Below are 20,779 nucleotides of genomic sequence, written 5' to 3'. Positions count from 1 at the left end.
GAGGAGAGATTTTTTTTTAAAAATTTTGATGGAAATGATGAACAAGAAGGTACAAAATCATCCTTCACCTATACCATCTTCTTTGGAAGATGTTTAAAAGAATATTCAACTCCGATTGTAGTTGATCAATAATAATTTAATCTTCTGATTCAACAGGTCCAAACCTTTATTGCTGCAGTACAGTAACTTCAATGCACTACTGAGCAGCATTAAGAAGTGGCTTCTCAAGAAGCTCAATCTCGTCACACCCAGCAGTCAATTCATCAAGATCTTCATCATAATCATCTTCTTGATCATATTGATCAATCTTGAAAAGTAGAATCTACTTCGCTCAGCAAGAAACTGCACTGGAAAGAAAGTCTTGGACAAAAGATTCAAGATCATGAGAAAAGATTGATGGAAATACAGCTTGGAAGCCACTCTCAGAGTGGAAGAGACTTCAATTTGCTGTCTGCTTTCCCCCAAGAAATCTTAAATGAATCGGTTCCCTTCTGATTCAAGATGCCTATGGTGGAATTGTTTGATGGTTCCACTGATCCTCTGGACCATCTTGAAGGTTTCAGATCTATTATGAGGTTGCAAGGGACGTCTAATGCCCTATTTTGTGTTGCCTTCCCTATTACTCTTAAGAAATCCGTAGAATCTGATTTTTCGGACTCCAACCAAGATCTATTTTCTCTTTTGAATAGTTGGCAAAGCTATTCATTACTTACTTGGGTAATAACCTAGTCAATATAAAAAAATACAAACAGTCTTTTACTATCAAACAGTAAGAGGACGAATCTCTCCGAGAGTATACGGCGTGCTTTAATACCAACACACTAGAAGTAAAAAAAACTTCAATGAGTCTGTAGCAATAATTACTTTAAAGCAAGGACTCCGCAGCAATTGATTAATCTTCTCCATCAATAAGAATTATCTGGATACTTACGAGCAAATTTTATTCCAGATCTGAAAGTATGCTCAAGCTAAAGAAGAAGAGAGCATAATTCGCCAAGCGAAAAGGAAAAGAATGAAAAAAGCAGCCCCAAGAAAAAGACCGCAAAAGTCAACAAAGAAATGACTCTGATCGATCGTAAACAAATTCGAGATCCAGAAGTGCCACCTCGATAATTTGATACCTATGCCTCATTGTTTGCTCCTCGAACTCTAATATTGATAGAGATTGAGGACCAAAGCTATCTTCACCGACCTAATCCCATGAAGGCCCCGCAAACAAAAAGAGATAAAAGAAAATATTATCGCTTCTACCGAAATCATGGCCATGATACTAAAGAGTCCTGGCAACTTAAAGATGAAATTGAGGCACTAATCTGTCGAGATTATTTCAGCAAATATGTTCGAGTTTGGACAAATCAAACTGCTGAACAATGCTAGAGGTCTGACGATGAAAATGAGCTCAAAAAGCTCACTACTAGAGTCATCAATGTGATCTCAGATCTTGACGAAGCTCGGAGGTAACTAAAGTAGCTAAAAGCCCTTCTCTAAAGCAGCAACGTATTGATAATATGATTTTATTTTCTGATAATGATGTCAAAGGAGTTCAAACTCTTCATAATGATACTTTTGTTGGCTCTATGACAATAATAAAATATGATGTAAAAAGAATACTAGTTGATAACGGAAGCTCCACTGACATTTTATTCTATGATGCATTTCAAAAAATAAACATGCTAAGTCAGTTAAAATAGATCGATGCTTTGCTAGTTGGATTCTTTAAAAATTCTGTAGCTGTGAAAAGAGAAATTACTTTACCAATCACCACAAGAAGAGAATCTCAGTAATCTACTGTATGGCATATTTTTTTGGTTGTCAAGATACCATCAGCTTATAATGCCATTCTTGACCGACTAGGACTTAATATTCTCAAAGCTGTGGTTTTCACTTATTATTAATTTGCTAGTCCAGTTTCCAACCAAAGATGGGGTCAAGGACATGCAAGGAGATCAAATACTTGCTAAGCAGTGCTTTTTGATTGCTACAAAGATGAAAAAATCAGTAGAGACTCTATCAATTGAAATATCTGATCAAAAAATAGAAAGCTGAGGTCAGCAAAAATTGAGAACCATTGAACAACTCATTACTATTCCTTTAGGTAAAGATCCAAAAAAATTTATTTAGATCGGATCTCAATTGAAATCTAATCTAAGGGAGAAATTAATATCTTTGCTTCGAACAAACATCGATATCTTTGCCTAGTCAGCTTCTGACATATCCGAAATCTCTACCGATATTGTGGTACATAAGCTAAATATTGATCCAAAGTATAAACTAGTGCAGTAAAAGAAAAGAAGTTTCACTTCAGAAAGATAAAAAATAATAGTTAAAGAAGTTGATAAGCTTTTGAAAGCCGAGTTCATCAAAGAGGCATAATATCCGAAATGGATCGCAAATATTGTTATGATTAAAAAAATTCATAAAAAATAAAGAGTTCATATTGATTATACCGACCTCAACAAAGTCTATCCAAAAGATAATTTTTCTCTTCCAAAGATTGATCAATTTGTTGACGCTACCTTAAGACATAAATTGCTAAGTTTCATGGATGTCTTTTCTGACTATAATCAGATCAAAAATAGTATCGAGAATGAAAAAAATATAGCCTTTATCACTGAAAGATATTTGTATTGTGATAAAATGATTCCTTTTGATCTTAAAAATATAGGTGCTACATACCAACGTTTGGTCAACAAAATCTTCAAGCAATAAATTGATCGTAATATAAAAATCTATAATGATGATATATTGGTGAAAAGCATTGAGTCAGATTGACATATTGCCAACCTAGAAGAAGTTTTCGAAGAATTATGTAAATATCAAATGAAGCTCAACCCCAACAAATGTATTTTTGGAGTTACATCAAAAAAAAATTTAGATTTTCTAATGACTCAAAGAGAGATCAAAGCTAATCTTGAGAAGATTTAAGTACTACTTGAGATGAAACATCAAAGCATTGTAAAGGAGATACAACAACTTATCGGATGGATAGTGTCACTCGTCGATTCATATCCAAATCGACTGAGAAATATCTTTCTTTCTTCAAAATTTTAAAAAAAATCAAAAATTTTAACTGGACAGATGAGTGCCGAGCTACCTTCGATGATCTTAAAGAGTATTTCGGCATAATCCCATTACGGTCAAAGCCAATTGAACGTAAGAAATTATTCACATATTTATCTATTTTGACTAAAGTTGTTAGCTTGATTTTAGTCCGAAATGATGTAGAAATACAAAAATTAATTTACTATACTAACAAATTACTTCGAGATGCTGAAACTTGATATTCTAAAATTGAAAAGATAATTTATGCTCTTATAATATCGGCTGGATGACTTCAACCTTATTTTCAAGCTTATTCAGTTATTGTTCTAACCGATCAACCTTTGAAATCAGTTTTGCAATGACTTGATACTTTGGATCGAGTAGCAAAGTGGGCTATTAAATTAAGTAAATTTGATATTCATTACCGACCTTAGTCTTCATTAAAGGTTCAAATACTAGTTAATTTTATTATGAAATATTCTATGTCCGACGAAGAACCAATCTTGAAAGGTCCTAAAGATATTGATGAAAGCTCTTCTTGGGTGCTACATGTTGATATAGCATCAAATTCCAAAGAAAGTAGAGCTGATTTAATTCTGACCAGTCCAGAAGGTATTATCACTGAGCAAGCTCTAAGATTCAACTTCAATACTTCAAATAATGAAGTAGAATATGAAGCTTTTATTACTAGACTCAAAATGGCCAAAGAGCTTGATGTTAAAAGACTTAAAAAATTTTACTGGCTCACAGTTGGTCGTTGGATAGGTACGAAATCAATTTGAAGCTAAAAATTCTATAATGTCTCAATATTTGTAGAATATAAAAGATCTATCAAAAAGCTTCAAAGATCTAAAAGTCATACAAATATCAAGATTAGAGAACATCAGAGCTGATGCCCTATCACATTTAGCCACATCAAATTTTTTCGAGCTCAACCAAAAACTTTTTATTCATATTATTGAAAAATCTAATTTGAAGCGTTCATAAACACTCAAATTGAGTATGAACCAAGTTGGATTGATCCGTTAATAGATTATATTATGAAAAAAATTCTACCTACTGATCCAACTGAAGTAAGAAGAGTTAAAAGATAAGCTCCATGGTATGTCATTCAAGACAACTGATTATACAAAAGGTCATATTCATTTTCGTTACTTCGATATTTGCGACCATCAAAAGCTGATTATGCTCTTCGAGAAGTTCATGAAGGAATCTATGGCAATCACTTGGAGGGTAGATCATTGATTTATAAACTAAGTCATTCGACAAGGTTATTATTGACCTATCATCCAAAAGGATGCTGTTGATCTTATCAACAGATGTAATCAATGTCAAAGATATACCAATATCCAATAGTAGTCTGTAGCCGAACGCATTTCTATTACTGCACACTGGCCTTTTGCTATATGGAGAATGGATATTCTTGGATCTTTCTCAATGGCTATAAATTAAAAAAATATTTTAATTATGGCTATCGATTATTTTACGAAATAGATGAAAGCTGAACCTCTGGTGCAAATTACTGAGAAGAATGTAATGGCCCAACCCGTTTGGACTCTTGGATCCAGCCTAAAATGAGTGAGCCCAAAGACTCACGATGGAGAGGAGGAAGGAGACTCCTAATCTAAGTCTTCTTCCCTCCCAATTCTGTCAAGAACGAGGCAAAAAGGAGTCCCCATTAGCTTAGAAAATCTATCTATAAAGCCCTCTTCCCCTCTCCTTAGATCCTCATCATGGATTGATTGAGAGGTCACCGAGAGTCTAGAGGGATTTCTCAAGGCATTCTCTATGGGTTGTGGATAGGAAAAGGGTTGTCGGAGTTTCTTTATTGGCTGTCAGAGCAAGGTAAGCTCCTTTTTCTCTTGATTTTTTTTTTATTTTTGTTGATCTCTCGTCGTCAGCGTGCAAAGGGAAGCCATCGATTTTGGGTTCAAACAGGGCAATCCCTATTTTATTTGTGTTCCCTGCTTGCCGCTAGCAACAGCCGCCGTTAGGACCGTCGCCTAGGCTGCAGCTTCGCCACCACTGGGAGTCACCATGGTGGTCGGCCCTCGATCTTTTATGGTTGTGTGTGGAAGAAGGATTTATTTTGTAACATTAATTTACATATATAGGAGAGCAATACATCGAACACGAGGACATCAAGTAGGATTTTGACATCCAAAATATAATTTAGTGAATCTGATTTATCACTGATTGAGGTAAGAATCCTTGTACATAATGACCATATATTTTGTATATATATATATATATATATATACTTACTATTTTATTGTTGGAATTGTATCATTATTTTGGACCATTGGATTGATGTTGATGGATTTGTTATATTTGAAATATTATTAGTCTTGATATGATTTTTCAGTATGAATATATTATATGTTAACTACACATGTGTATCAGTGATTGAGAATGTGATTATATGGATATGATATACTTATCCTGACTATACTGTAAATTAGAAATGATATGACGAAATCAATATGTAAGTTGGATGGAAAAGATATGGTTTGAGCTAGCATCATCATGTGGGACAGTTTTTACAGACTTATATATAGATCAGTCGGTAAGGAGCTCATGCTTGGGATAGTCCTCCAAAAGCTTATGCTTGGGATGATTTTCATAAATTTTTATACGTGGGACAGCCAGCTAAGAGCTCATCTTGGGACAGTCTGTCAGGAGCTCATGTCTGGGACAGCCTTTATGGCTTAAGCGATATATTTGGATCAGATGAAGATTGAGGTATGATCTTGATTAGTCCAAAGTTGAAAAGAAAATGGTTAATACGTCTGTGATTGTGATAAGAAAAATAATAACAAGACATAAAATTAGTGATGAGTAAAAGATTTATCTGTTGGCTTATGATGACACACCTTTTTTAATTAGACAAAAATTTGATACTTAATTATACGGTTATTTGAGTTATTTTAGATATTTAGTATAAGATATTATGTTTTATTGTTTATTGCTATTTTTAACTTATATTATGGTTATTGGTGTAGATGTACAGTGATTCTTATCAAGCTAGAAAAGCTTATATTCCTATCTTCTTTTTTTTTTTCAGAGACACGAAATGCTTAGTTCAGATAGGCTGGGCGAGGGGCTCGAGAATTAGAACTTTTAGTATATTAGCTAGTTTAGTTTCTGATATTATTAGACATTTGAATAATTATAATTGAATAAATTTACTATTTGATTTGGAGGATTGACTCTATTGACATGCTTGGTGTTTATTCGATTATTTAAAAATATTTAAATTTATATTTATTTAGACCTTATATGATCTCTAGGACATCGCTCTAGAGTTTGTGCAGTCATGTCATTTTGTTGACCCAAGTGTTGGATTTGGGGGCATGACAAAGAAGATGCAAAACTTCATATGGAAGATGATTATCTGTCATTTTGATTTATCTTGGATACTAATCACCGATAACGAATGGTAATTTGATAATTAAAAGTTTAAAATATTCTGTTTCGAGCTTCATATAAATCACCAGCTTATTTTGATGGGACATTCATAGTCTAATGGAAAAGCTGAGATCATTAATAGAACTACCCTTCAGGATCTAAAGATAAAGCTCACTGAGGTAAAAGATTTTTGGGCAGAAGAATTTTATAGTGTTCTCTGAGCATACAGAACTACACCTCAAAAATCAACTGGAGGAACATCTTTTAAGCTCATTTTTGGAGCAAAAGCTATAATACTGATAGAAATCAGTTGATTAACGATCAGAATAGAAAATTTTCATGAAGAAAGCAACTCAGATTGGCTGAGGACAAATCTAGATCTACTGGATGAAATCCAAGAAAGTGCTCGGATCAGTATAACAACTTATAAGCAAAAAATTATTAGATATTATAATACTCGGGTAAAACCTAAAATCTTTTGTAAAGGAGATTTAGTCTTTCACCGAGCTAAAGTCTTTAAACCCACAGAACAGAAAAAACTTACTCCAAATTGGGAAGGATCTTATCGGATTACAAAAGTAATTCATTCAAGAGCTTACTGAATTGAGAATTTAGATAGCATAATTATTTCACGAACGTAGAATGCTGAGAATCTCAGAATGTACTATCAATAAAGTCTTTCAATAAAATCTTCAACTTTTGTCTCAATGAAGATAAATTTTTGATTATCTGAATGAAGATGATCTTCTATTAAATTTTTTTTTCATCCAAACTAGATAGGTGAAAATCGATCAAATGAGGATGATGATAAATAAAATTCATGCCCGAACCAGATCAGTATCAAACTGATCAAGAAATAAGCCTATCCAAACAAGGCTATGATGTTCGGCCAAACAAGGATAACATCAAAAATTAAGCCTATCTAAAAGAGGTCGAAAAAAGTCAAATTAAAGCTATAACAATCCCAACCAAATTAAGATGGTAGATGTGAGATATCTAATCTTCGGATTGGACCTCACAAATAAAAGATGTGAGACAACCGATCTTTAGATTGGACCTTAGAAACAAAAGATATAGGACAACCGTTCTTCGAATTGGATCTCACAAACAAAAGATATGAGACAATCGATCTCCGGATAGGACCTCACAAATAAAAGATATGAGACACCTACTCTTCGAATTGGATCTCAAATGAAAGATGTGAGATATCCAATCTTCGGATTGGATCTCAAATGAAAGATGTGATATATCCGATCTCCAGATTAGACCTTACAAACATCTACTAAAATGTTTGATTTTTAGAATAAATTCAACAAAAATTCGATGAAAATCAGATTTACAAACTAAGCTTCGTTACATCGATTCGGAGCAATCAACAACTAAAGTTGCAGTAAGGCATCGCAGGTCAAAACTTCATAGATAAAATGACCTGATTTGTCACTTCAAATTTGGACAAAGGTATTTTTGGAACCTTTACAATAAATTATAAGAGATTGATTTATCTCTAATCAGTTGATTCGATTCAATTTATTTCAATGATAAGCTTATGCGTTAAATTTAACTACATCGACTCCATTATTAGTTTGATTAAGATTAGTCAATATTTGTTGAATGCTTTAATTGTTTACCTAACCAAGGTTAAATTGTATATACTTATAATTATCTGATTGAAGTCAGATAATGACCATCTATTGTGAATGATTTGAGATATTTTTTAAAACATCAAAAATCTAGATTGGGTTAATTGAGATCGATACTATCTGAAGTGAAGAGAAAAAATACTAGCTTGAAAAGTTTGCTTCATTGATGTGAAAAAAAAACTTACAAAAGCCTACGTCGGGCTAATACAAGAGTTTGAAAAGAAAAAAAAAGATTATAAAGATAATTCAAGCCTTAGCCTGAGGAACATCTGCTGAAGGAGCTAGAATAGGATCCTTGTCAGCTGATTCTATGGGAGTAACTTCAACAATGGGGACCTCGATTGGACTGGCTAGAACTTCGATCGAAAGAACTTCAATAAGAGGAGTGGCAGGTGGCACCGTAGTATGGACCCCAAGGTAGTCTCAAAGGTTACTTCAGCTACTGGTGCCAGAGCTGCCTCCATAGTAACCTTACTGAGATCAAGATCCGAAAAAAGCTTGATGATCAAACTCTTGTAGCTCAAGAAGCTATAATCGAAAGCTCTTTCTGAAGCCTCCATTACCTTATCTTGGAAAGCATCTGAGTTCTTGTAATCTTCAATGATCCTTGAAAGATGCTCCTTATCCTTCTCGAGCGATTTCTGATATGAAAGAAGAGCCACATCATGTTTTTTGATTGTAGACTTGGCCTCCTTCAACTTAGCCTCCAACTGAAAAATCTTCTTAGTATTTTTCTACAGCTTAATCTCGTGGTTGTTGATCTGACGTTGGCTGTCCAGAAGCTACTTATTCTACTTCTTTATGGAGTCCATCTTTTTTGTGAAGCTGCTTCTTTAGCCTCTCAGTAAGTTCACTTTCCTTGGCAGCCTTCCTCTTCGACTGCCTTCTTGGCCTCTTCGACTGCCTTTTTGGCCTCTTTCTCGATCGAGAATTTCTCTCTTAGAGACTTTTTATTTTCAAAAAATCATGTCAGGTGCCCATTAAGCAATTTGAAAAATATGGTCGACTGCAAAAAGAAAGGAGAACAAATATGGTTAGATCGGTGCAGTACCGAATTAAAAAAAAAAAGAAAGAAAAAAGAAGTAGAAGAAAATGATACTTACATCCAGAATACTGTTGAATCTGTAGTAATCATCTACTCAATGAAAGCGTTCCTCCTCCGAGAATCCAGATCCTTCTAGGGCATCATCATGTAGAGCAAGTCCCTACTAAGCCTTGGTATCTCCAAAAGTGACGCTTTCGCCAAGTCGATCTTCTTCTATGAAGAAGATGGTAAATTGACATCGAGAGTCTGGGATCTAGGTTATTGATCTGTTGATCGAGCTGACTTTGTTAATGTCAGAGGAGGTGCTGAAGAAAAAATCTACCTTGGGTATGATGCCTCTTTTGATGGTGGACGGGCCACCTCGGTAGGTTGGCAGGTTGACTTTATCGATGGTGCGATAGAGACCAGAGCAGTGTCTGCGTCTATCAATATTACCCCAAGTGATGATCGAGGGGTAACCGATCTCAAAGGAGTTGCAGTCTCCTTACTCCTCTTTGAAGCAAGTTGGTTGGCTTGATCCTGCTTCTTCTTTTTTGTATCAGTCAATCTTTTTGGATCGAACTTTATTATTGCTACTGCAAAAAGATAAAGATTGTTAAAAAAAGGCGAGGTGTTATTGCATATCAAGAATGAAGAAAATGCAGATATGGTTGATTGGTAAAATTTCTCTTTGCCAAGGAGAAGATGCGGGTTCGATCCCCGCTATCCGCCCACGATGATAATAAAAAATGATGATGAAGTAAAAGTAATAAAGAAAAAAAACTAACATCGGACTCATTCTGGAGAGAGATTTGACTGATGTCGGCATCAAACAAAAACTGATCAGACACCAATAGACTTAGCTTAGGTATCTTGTTACCCAGTAGTCCTACAAAAGTCTCCTCATCCTCAAAGAATATTTCATTATTGAAATTTTATTTGGTTTCAGACTTACACCATTTACAGCTAAAACCCAATGGAACATCAGAAGAAATAAAGAAAAAATAATTTTTTTCAATTGTATATTGAAGAAGAAAGAGTGGGACCAAATTTATGCTTAGGCCAAGGTGAAAAATACCATCAGTCTTTTTCATAAGGGTGTTTATTTAAGACGACCAACACCCTAAAGAGAGAGGTCTTAAGTTCTACGATGAAAAAGTTACCATGGATGATGAATACTATGATCATTCTAATGGCATTGGGAGTAATTTAAGTTGGATAAAGTTTATAGAAGTTTAAAATATTACTAAAGAAGTGATGTAAAGAAAATTGAAGTTTAGACCAAAGTACCTCATCATAAAATATGACACAACCTTCTAGAGGTACAATGATCCGATTATTTTGATCTGGAGCTATCAGTTGGAATTCTTCATGAATTGAATATTTTTTTCTTAGTTCCTGAAGATCGAGATCGGTCAGGACAGATTGTTCAGTACTTGGGCTGACATAATCTAAGAAACCCCTTATAGGAGATTTTGGATCCTCCCGACCTAAGGTACTAATTTCGATCGTTGCACAAGAAAAAATTTTCACCTCAAACTCGAGCAGTGGTTAGGTCAATCGAGGTACACGATCGCCCTGACTCATCTCATTACTGCTATTCAGAAGATTTTTTTTTTTGAAAAGAAAGAGAAAGTAGAAGCAATTGGAAAGAGGAAACCAAATGAAAAGGGAAAAAGGAGAAAAACTATCCAAAAGAGAAAAATAGGGAAGTGGGAACCTAAAATTTTGGGTTTACGTAAAAATGAAGCTAAGAAAAGTGTCTACCTAATAGACAAAGAGGAGGATCTAGGAAAGCTTTTGAGGAACCCTTTTTTGACTCCGATGGCCTCTTCCCCGGCTCCAGTGATGTTGAAAAAACTTCCCTTCTGACTCCAGTGATGTTGAGAAGGCTCCGAATAAGTTTCAACAGGGCTTCCACATAAAGAAACAGTAAAGTAATTTTCTAGTAGAGTATAGGCCTATTTATAAAACCTGTCAACAGTTCAAATTAATTGACTACACCATCGAATCAATGTCACTTATCGATAATCCAATGACTCTGGAAAAAGTCGGTTCAGTACATCTCTTCCTGATTTAGTCGTACAGGATTAATTCGAAACATAAGTGGAATGGCCAACGATGAGTGTAACATGTGGCATGAGTACATTTGGTTACAACCTTCCGAATAATAATGAGCTTTCGATTCTCTAAGCACTCATAATTACTGAATTCGGTGGATCGTTTCCGAAAAGCGATGTGTCGCTTCGAATGATTAAGGAATTGATATTCTAAGCTGCCAGCCATACGATGCATTATGTTGACAACACAAGTCAAACAAAATCTTTTGAATTGACTTTCCACACCCGATGTGAAGAATTTCACTTAGGATCTGAAAAGTGGGGGCATCTATTAGTACATAAAAATTGATCTCATCAGCAAGCCATGTGGCAACATCAAAATCATCTGAAATCATTGATTAAAGTAACTTGATCAGCTAAATACCGATTTGACTCAACGCTCAGCTCACTTATTTACTGATCTGAATCGACCAGAGCTAATTCCTGATGGAATATGATCAGTTCGGTTGTTTGCGAATCTACATTATAGGACATCGTACTAATACCAACGTTACTGATCTATCATATGGGATATTGTACAAATACCGACATTACTAATATGATTCTAAAATACACAGACGGTTACCTTATAGCTGTTGGCCAACTTAACTACAGCTATCTTCCAGCTATTCTATACCTAAATCTCCACGTGGGTAAACAGCCCACGATCTCCATACAACTGATCATTCTATTATAACAAATTAACGGCCTAACAAACTCTCTTTATTACTTAGCAGCTAAGTAATTTTTTTTTTTTATAAAGGGGACAGGATACTCTCCGAAAGGTAAATCTAATTCAAAACTCACAGAACTGAGACTTTACTAAATCTTTTCAGCTCCCCCACTGAAGGAAATAAGAGTCCTTAATCTATTCTCTCAAAATTTTCTCGTCTTCTCGTTCTTCCATTCTTACTGATGATTCTCTAAGCCCCGATTAATTTAATCATCGGAGGTCTTAATCTGAAAGGTATCCCATCGGATTTAAGACTTCTTTTACAAAATTTCTCATGGACTTCATCAAATTATATTTGAAAATACTGTAGCTCGATTCAGGATCGATCTTGTCATCCATCCTTCGAAGCCTTGCAAGATCATATAGCAATGGAGATGGATGCATTAGAAGAAGCACAAACTCGATACGAACTGAAAACAAAATGTGGAAATCATATACGATGGTGATCCAAGAAGAATCAGAATTATGAGAGAGGTCAGACTTGAATGCGAGTTGCATAAGAGGATCACCAATGTGGAGTCCCTCGTATAGATGGTTGGCAAAGTACTAAAGTTGCTTTCTTGCTTTGTTTGATCTCAAAAAACTTCAAAAGTTCTTTTTTTTTAAAAAAAAAAATACAGAGTAGGCCCCAACAACAACACACACACACACACAAAAAAAAAAAGTGGGGGCTAAAGTGTTGAGCAAGGTGGCAACTTATAACACAACTAATTAACCATCAAATTCTCAAATGAGGTTTTTCTTCATTCTGAGGGCACTCAAATGAGGTTATATTTATTTATCTGCGCGCTTCTAGCTTTTTGATTCCTTGGGATATCCAAGCCAATACTGTACTCCAACAATGTAAACAGGTGGACTCATCAGTGCCATATATGACCCATTTGCATATTAGAAAGGTAAAACATTTTCCACATCCTTGGCTTGTGTCTGAAGCATGTGTGCCTGAACTGGAGCTATACACTTCCAAGAAAATATATTACAAATGGCTCAATTATGCAAGAAAGCAATAATACATAACCTTGGAATTCCTTTTTAGAAAGGACAAAGTGGATTTGCTGGAATTTTTTTCAATTACTTCCTCCAGGCATGCCATAAGAACTGGATCAGCTGCAGGCAATAAAGGCCAGTTTGTATTTCAAGCAAAGGAGAAAAAAAAGGAAGAAAGCAATGGCAGAGCAGTGCTATGCTCGTTAGGGCTACTGACTCGGCCAAAAGAAGTTCGTATACTGTACTCAAATTATCAACCCACCTACCACTGAGTTTCCTCTTATATACTTGAAAAAATGCACCATAATAAAAGTCATTTTTTAGAAAGATGATGCTTAAACTGATAAAGCTAAGAAAATAAAACCATGCAATGCTCAAGGGAAGGACTTGGTCAGCACACATGATCTAATGTCCAGAAGCCTGCAATGTTATTTTTCACAATCTGATAACAAGTAAAAATGCCCCTTACCAACCATTTGACAATGTCAGCCAATATCAAATATAGAACAATGAAATCTCATACAACCATTGGAGCCTCAAAAATTAAAAGAACAAATAAGGATTCCAAATTTGATGCACAGAGTATAAGGTATGATAATCACTTTCATCACAAGGACTACAACCGAGCTTTGTACCCTGAGTACCAACACAGGAAGCATTATCATTGGAACTCTGTTTACAATATTTACAGATCAACTATGTGCTGAACATTATAGAGGTGGAAGCACGGATCAACCAAAGTGTTCAAGGCGAAGTGATTCAAAAGCCTGGCTTTCGTTTAAGGACCACACGGCTTTAGCGCCTGTGATAGCTTCTGAGCATCAATAGAGCCTTATCCTAGTTGTGATTTGGCTTTGACAAATAGGGCAACTTTGCAAATCTCTCCCACAGTCATAGCAAGTCTGCAAATGAACTCTTGTAATGAAAGGAAAAAAAAAAAAGAACAAATCCTCAAAATGCTAAGTAGATTATTTACCTGATGTCCACATCCAAATGCAAGATCTTTGGATTGCCAAAAGCAAATAGGACACATCTGCAAACACACACACACACAAAGAATAACTTTCAGGAGCTCATACCTGCGACAAGGAGCATTTACATCCAATGCATATTTTCATATTAACACTGGCAGCATATGATGTATAAATAGACATTCATATCAACCAGGTTTTAAACCTAGAAATGTTTTCCTTCAATAGTCCAATATCTAATAACCAAAGAAAAAACGCCCCAACATGATGTAAATGCTAGATTTTCAACTAATGGACTATTTTAAGAGCATTATGTTGGAGTTGGATGTCCATCATTTCAGCGAGATATCAAATAAAAGATGGAAAGATATGAACCATGTTGAAATAACACATACCAGCTTATCTTCTTGAGAACTTTCAGATGAGACAGTGGTAGCACTTCTATGGCCTCCAAGACCTTGCTCAAGGCCACTTGATCTTGAACCACGGTACATGGCTGGTGGAGGCAGACAAACCCTTTGTGGCAGTCCTCTTCGTCGGCTGAGAAAAAGGGGAAAATGGCCAGAAATCATGCTATCAGCTGAAGCATACTTTCTTTTAGAATTTAGAAGCCATGAACAGAAATAAATGACACAAATCCGATTACCCCAAAAGTTGGAGATCTATAGTTGCTTTATACTGCGAAGGAATTTCCATCAATGCTGCAAGTGCAAACTCTGTCTCCTTTCTGCTAGTAGGGATATTTCGAGACATGATCTCTGTAAAATTCACAAACTGCACAGCACCGAAGGTAATATGATATACTCTTGCAGTTATTTCTAATTATACAAATAGTTCCATAGACCATATCTTCCACTTCAGAACCTGGACTCTTTTTTTTTTTTTTTGAGAGAGAGAGAGAGAGAGAGCTGACCTGGAAATTATCAAATGCCCGGGAAGGTATATTGTCGTCAAACTCATGCATCATGTCCCAGGGTCCATCACCAACCCCAACAAGAACAATTGATAAGGGATGATCACTAAAAGCATAAAGAAAATGGATGAGAAAATGCTAATATAAAATGGAAAACTGAAAGGCAAAGAATTTGGCTGTCATATTAGCTAACTACCTAGCTTTGACTATGGCATTCATGGTATCTCGCTCTTGTGAACTTAACTGGCCATACTGTGTCTCTACACTTCGTGTCACCTAGGTCAATAAGGGTAAAAGCATGTCACCCTAAAAAAAATTTGAGAACTTTGAGAAACACAAGAACCAAAAACCAAAAAAAGATGCAGTATTGCTATACACTTGCATGGGCAATGAACAAACACATGAAGGACAGACTTGACTGACAAGCACACCATAAGCAGAGAAATACATAAATGCAGCAGGACAATCAAAAAAATGATGGCAAAAAAAAAAAAAGAGAGAGAAACCTGAAGAAAACTAACTGACCTGTCCATCAGCAATTATAAGAAGAACATGATACTGACCGCCAGTGTTATCTACAATGCTTATGGCTGTTTCAATTATTGGTGCAAAGGATGTTGGCCCTGTCATTCATGAGATTAATAAGATTAATTCAGAATAGCTGAAAAACTTACATAACTAAATATGAAAAATATAAGCATTATGCTAACCAGCTAGCCGGACTTGTGGAACTAGTTCTCTGTACCGCTGTAGTGCTTCTTCAAAGCCATCACATGGTCGGTTATCTGGATAGAAACTGAATACCTCTTGATCATGGGTGGAGGCTGCACAAATAAAGACAAAAATGTGCTGCCATCTTATCCATTATAAGTAGATTCCAACTTTAATCCTAGCCTATAAATTTAATTCAAAATAGCACACGCTATGCCTGATGGATAAATAGGTTGTCTAAATCAGAATAAAACTGACCATCACCAAATCCAAAGCAAGGAATGAGGTTATCCTCATCAAAAGCAGAAAGGGTCCTTCCGATGATAGATATTGCCTGCTCATATGGGTTTGCAGTATTTCCCAGATCATGCAAACACCGGCGATTGAAAGAAATTTTACCTAAGAGACAACAAACACCAGGAATGATGTCAAGGTTCGTATCACCATAGTGACACTAGAGATTTGCACAATTTTTTTCCCTCAAATGCTGCACGTAACTGAGATGGGAAAACCAAGTATTGAGATAATGCTTCTACTTCTAAGAAATATCAATGTATAAGCCACTTGATACAATCAGTTCTATATCTGGTAAGGAGGACATGCTCACAGGAATGGATATGTTTTATACCTGAGTAATGAAGTATCAGGTCATCTAATACACAGAATAGTTCTATGTACAAGCAATAGAAAATAAGTGATTAGTATCTTAAGTAGACCCAAAAAGGAGAAAATTCCACATGAGATGTCATGCAGATAGGGTCATTAGCAATGTTCCACATAACTCAGTTAACATACAAGCTATACTAACATGCCCAATTGAAAATTGAATTCCTATCCCATTTATACAGGTTTTGCTGATACATTAATAATCCAATTTTCCAAAATGTAGTGCAGTATGATGCTGCAAGTCAATAAGAACAACCAAAAGGTACACCAAGTTCTTTTAAGTGAACCTGTCCACTCGTTGCTCTTTGTGAAGTCGATTCCCACAATCAGATTAGAGGATTCAAGACCTGCTTCTGCAAGAGCATCAGTTACCTAAAATACAAGAGAAATTTGTAAGTCAGTGTACAATAACTTTCAAATTACAACTCAAGCATGCTTGACGATTTGACACAATTGACATTGATTATGTGATTCTCACAACTGAAAGTAGTTAGCATATAAAACTAGAATACACCAGAATTCACTAAAGGCTATGAGATAAGCAACCATACTATCCCAATACATTTTGCGAATTATTCGAGCAAGTAAACGAAAAAGTAGCAGTATTTTATCATTTTTTAAATTTGATAAAATATTTTTTTTTTTAAAAAAAAGCTGAAATCATTGACACCATTGTTTCAGCTAGACTTTAGGCAACAAAACCTACATAATTCAGAAGAAAGTTTACGATATGGCAAGAGAAAAATTTAAAAGCCATGGTAAAGCATATATAAAAGAACTATAGGATACCTGACTTAGTGTGCGGTAGTCATCACCAATCCTTGAATATTTTCTTTGTAACCTGTCCACCGCAGGATTCACATGGGCCTGACTGTAGGAAGAATGCCTCGAACTGTATCCTGAAGGCATGTACCCATAATCATAAGAATAGCGACGCGAGCTGTGATTCTTGGATCCTTTTCCACCCATTTGTCACAACTCAACTCTGTGAAATCTTCAGGTTATAAAGCTTTATGAGGATAAAATGTCTCCTCCACCACCTAAAAAGCCTGAACATAGCCCAAACCCACACTGTCAATTTGATCACAAATTTCAGCAAAATAAAAACATCAAACCACCAAAATCTTTTCTAATAACCAACAATAAAACTTAACATAAAGAAGCAAAAGTTTCTCTTTTGTCCTCTCTCTATGTCGTTATGTGTGTGTTTTTTTCATCTTATTTTTCTTGAAGATAACAAGTAGAAGAAGAAAACAAAGCATCCAATTTACACAGTCTGAGTAAATTGAACAAAGCTCTTATTAGAGACCTTCAAAAATTTCTTCACATGTTTTGCATTGAGAACTAAACTGACACTACCAACTTAAAAGCAAATCCAACACAAATCGACACATATCTCTTAGTTGGAGCAAATGACATAGCAAAGCAAAGCACTGGACCCAAAAAATTTGATCCTACATGAGCCCAAGAGTCAATATTCGTGAAACAAAAGCATGAAAGCAATCCACCGATAAATAAACATATATAGGATTTCAGTATTGATTCAGATTAAGACATGTCATACGCTAAAGCAATGCATCATGCAAATCAAAATTCTTGAACCTTCCTTAGAACAAGAATCCAAACTCATTGATGAAATAATGGAAATGATTTCTTCAAAAAAATAATAGAATAAGATCAATCGACCAAAACATTGGGGAGAAAGCATGATCTTGGAATCTATCTTGATGATTAGAAGTTTAAAATCAAAGACACTTATAAATATTTAAAAAAAAAAAAAAAAAAGAGGAAAACACACACATCAACATGCATGCATGATGCACCCACCCACACATAAGCAGAGAGGGGAGGGGGTGGGGAGAGAAAGGGGGAGAGAGTGAGAGAGAGAGACTAAGTTCCTGAACAAACCTAAACTGATGAATGAAAGATTTCATCAGAAACTCCTAAGATGAACCAAAACTCAAAAGAAACTATGAAATCTCCTAAGATGAACCATGACATCATGTATTATGATTTAAAGAATCACATACCAAGGCATAGCCTTCAACACCAAAAAAACATGAAATTACTTAAACCCATTAATCCAGAGTTGTAAAATTGAAAGAGTAAAGCCACCAACAATGCTATTGAATAACATAATTTAATATAAACCCTGATCAAAGCAAGTCATATACTGAAGGAAAAAAATCATCCAATTTTGGAAAAACTGATCCTACTTCATTCCGGCAATTTAAACTCACAAAAGGAAACCAAGAAATTGAACCCACAAAAAGAATCGACCAACAGGATACTGGGGAAAGGGAAAGGAAAATAAAGCACAAATTTGGCATCTATTTAATTATCCCAAAATCAAGAAAACAAGATCCCAAAAACTATCCAAAAATAAACCAAACCCAATTTTTGCGTCCATTAAATGATTAAAACAAGAGCAAAACCCTAACTTGCGTGGTAAAGGATATAGATTCGTTACACATTCACATCGATGATCGAAAGCTCTCGGCTTACTTTCAGGAAAAGAAAGAGAGAGAAAAAAAAAGCACTTTTTTAGCACCACGAAGGCAGTCTTAAACGATCTTGCATCAAAACTCTACCAGAAACCAAAATTAAAGTAAACTAACACTTCTAACATGAATCATGATGTATGATTAACAAGCGATCAGGAAAGTATAAACGAAGTCAAAAGGCATCATCAAATTCCAACAAAAAACCTGATATCCTACACAAGCCAAGCAACCCAAGCCCACACAACAAAAACCAGAAAACCAACACAACTACCATAGATACGAAAAAGACACGGTTTCAGACATTCCCCATATGATAAAAAAACAGCAAAACCCTAGCCATCGACACTCGAACAACGTTAAAGAAAACCACTTATTTAGCATTCAGAAGGCAGTCTAAACCAATTCCATATTGAAACTCCCATTGAATAAAGAAATTCAACAAGAACCAGGACATGTGATGGAGAAGCAAATCAAGAAAATCCAAAAAAAACAAAAGCAAACCATCGACCAATTCTTTAGCCCAAGAATCAATATAAACCAAACAAAACAAACCAAAATACCCAAAAAGACTAGATTTTGGATATTACCAGTAGAATTACAGAAAGCCACAACCTATTCCCCGAGCCAGAAGACATTCCAGCATCGCAAATACCGGCAGAAATAGTCCTCAACTGGAGAAAAAGGAAGGCAATGGAAGCAAGCAAAAACATTAAAGAAAACGATAATTTATTACAAACAGTAGACGGAAGAGCTCCGGTCAAGCCAAGGACGATTTATGCACTGAAAAATCAAACAAACATGAAAGAAAACCATATGTTTCGGGCGCTACGGTGACGAAGCGTACCGTTTCGGCGCGGGAGAGAGCCGCGAGAAGACTCGGTAGGAAGCGTTGCTCACTCGCGGATCGGGATCGAAGCTTCCAACGGTATTAAATAATATAAGGTGCTAAATTATGGTGGGTGTCTCAAGTAATCAGTTGAGCAATCACCAATCAATTCTTTTAAAAAAAAAGCTGGTATCTTTTAATCATTATCTCTCCATTTTTTTTTATTTTATAAGACATCTTTTTATTTATCAAGATGAAAAAATTAGAGATGTTAAAATGGATTGGACCGATAGAGCTGTAAAAATGGGCCGATTCGATCCGATCCTAATCCACATAGGTTGTGATTATGTAGGCTTGGCCCACCTGTTAAAAAAAGCCATAAAAACCTAGTTCGATCCTAACCTACATGGGTTGTGGGTTAGGATCGGACCAGCCCACATCTTTTTTTTTTTTTTTTCTTTCTTCTTTTTTTTCTAGAATTAGAGTCTGTTCTCCTGTCGGCTATCATCGTCCGACACCGCACACCATAAGTCCGCTCCTCCATCACTGTCCAGTGCCGCTATACTCTCCTCCGAGGACCGTCAGGAGGGAGGGGCGCTGGGAACTGCTGAGAAGAAGAGGGAGAGGGGGTGGGGAGGGGTGCTATGGACTGCCGAGAAGAGGAGGGAGAGGTGACGGTATGCTGGGGAGGAAGAGATGGGCCAAAAGGAGGAAGAAGGGCCGTTGGAGATAGAGAGGGAGAAGGAGGGGCTCGCGCTGGGGATCGAGAGAGAGAGGGAGGGGGTTGTCACATCGAAGATCGAGAGAAAAATTGGGGGGATGTGTGGGGAGGGGCGTGAGGACTGCCGACTGTCGAAAGGAAAAGGGAGGGGCGACGGCACGTCGGAGAGGAGGAGGAAGGATCGTCGGGAATCGAGAGAGAAAAGGAGGAGAAGTTCTCACGCTGGGATCCGAGAGGAAGAGAGAGGGTGTGGGCCGGCCTACGAACTGTTCCGACTCTAATTTGATTCAACTCATGAGCTATAAAAGTTGGGATAAAAAATTCACTTACACAAATAGATCAAAATTTTTTAACTTGATTTAATTTATTTTTAGGATCAAATGGACTGTTTCATTGATCCCGTTCATTTTGACAGCTACAGAAAAGATACGTTAATTATTATTATTATATTTTTGATAGAATTATCTTTCAAAGGTAAAAGTGAAAGATTTTTTTTTTTTTTTTTTTGTAAGAAAAGCGAAAGCACCTTGGAAG

At 35.9% G+C, this 20,779-nt stretch overlaps 1 protein-coding gene across 2 annotated transcripts; it reads right to left on the bottom strand.

Annotated features, from left to right (window-relative positions):
- Positions 1-13,476: 13,476 nt before the first annotated feature.
- On the bottom strand, positions 13,477-19,642 carry LOC105060496 (E3 ubiquitin-protein ligase RGLG2). Of its 2 annotated transcripts, none has more exons than XM_010944236.3 (12): positions 19,543-19,642; positions 16,984-17,243; positions 16,482-16,566; positions 15,787-15,927; positions 15,528-15,641; positions 15,343-15,440; positions 15,014-15,093; positions 14,818-14,923; positions 14,551-14,678; positions 14,300-14,444; positions 13,910-13,966; positions 13,477-13,835 (listed from the first exon to the last, which is right to left on the bottom strand). In XM_010944236.3, the coding sequence occupies exons 2-12, from the start codon at positions 17,161-17,163 to the stop codon at positions 13,755-13,757; spliced, it is 1,215 nt and encodes a 404-aa protein (XP_010942538.1). In that variant the 5' UTR covers positions 17,164-17,243; positions 19,543-19,642; the 3' UTR covers positions 13,477-13,754. The 2 variants fall into 2 exon arrangements, with proteins under 2 accessions (XP_010942538.1, XP_010942537.1); XM_010944235.3 differs by lacking the exon at positions 19,543-19,642 and adding an exon at positions 19,286-19,451.
- Positions 19,643-20,779: the final 1,137 nt, after the last annotated feature.

Source organism: Elaeis guineensis, chromosome 1 (genome assembly GCF_000442705.2).
Source record: "Elaeis guineensis isolate ETL-2024a chromosome 1, EG11, whole genome shotgun sequence".
Lineage (NCBI taxonomy): Eukaryota > Viridiplantae > Streptophyta > Magnoliopsida > Arecales > Arecaceae > Elaeis > Elaeis guineensis.
Note: the sequence above shows the minus strand (reverse complement) of the source record. Positions and strands in the feature narration are given on the sequence as shown.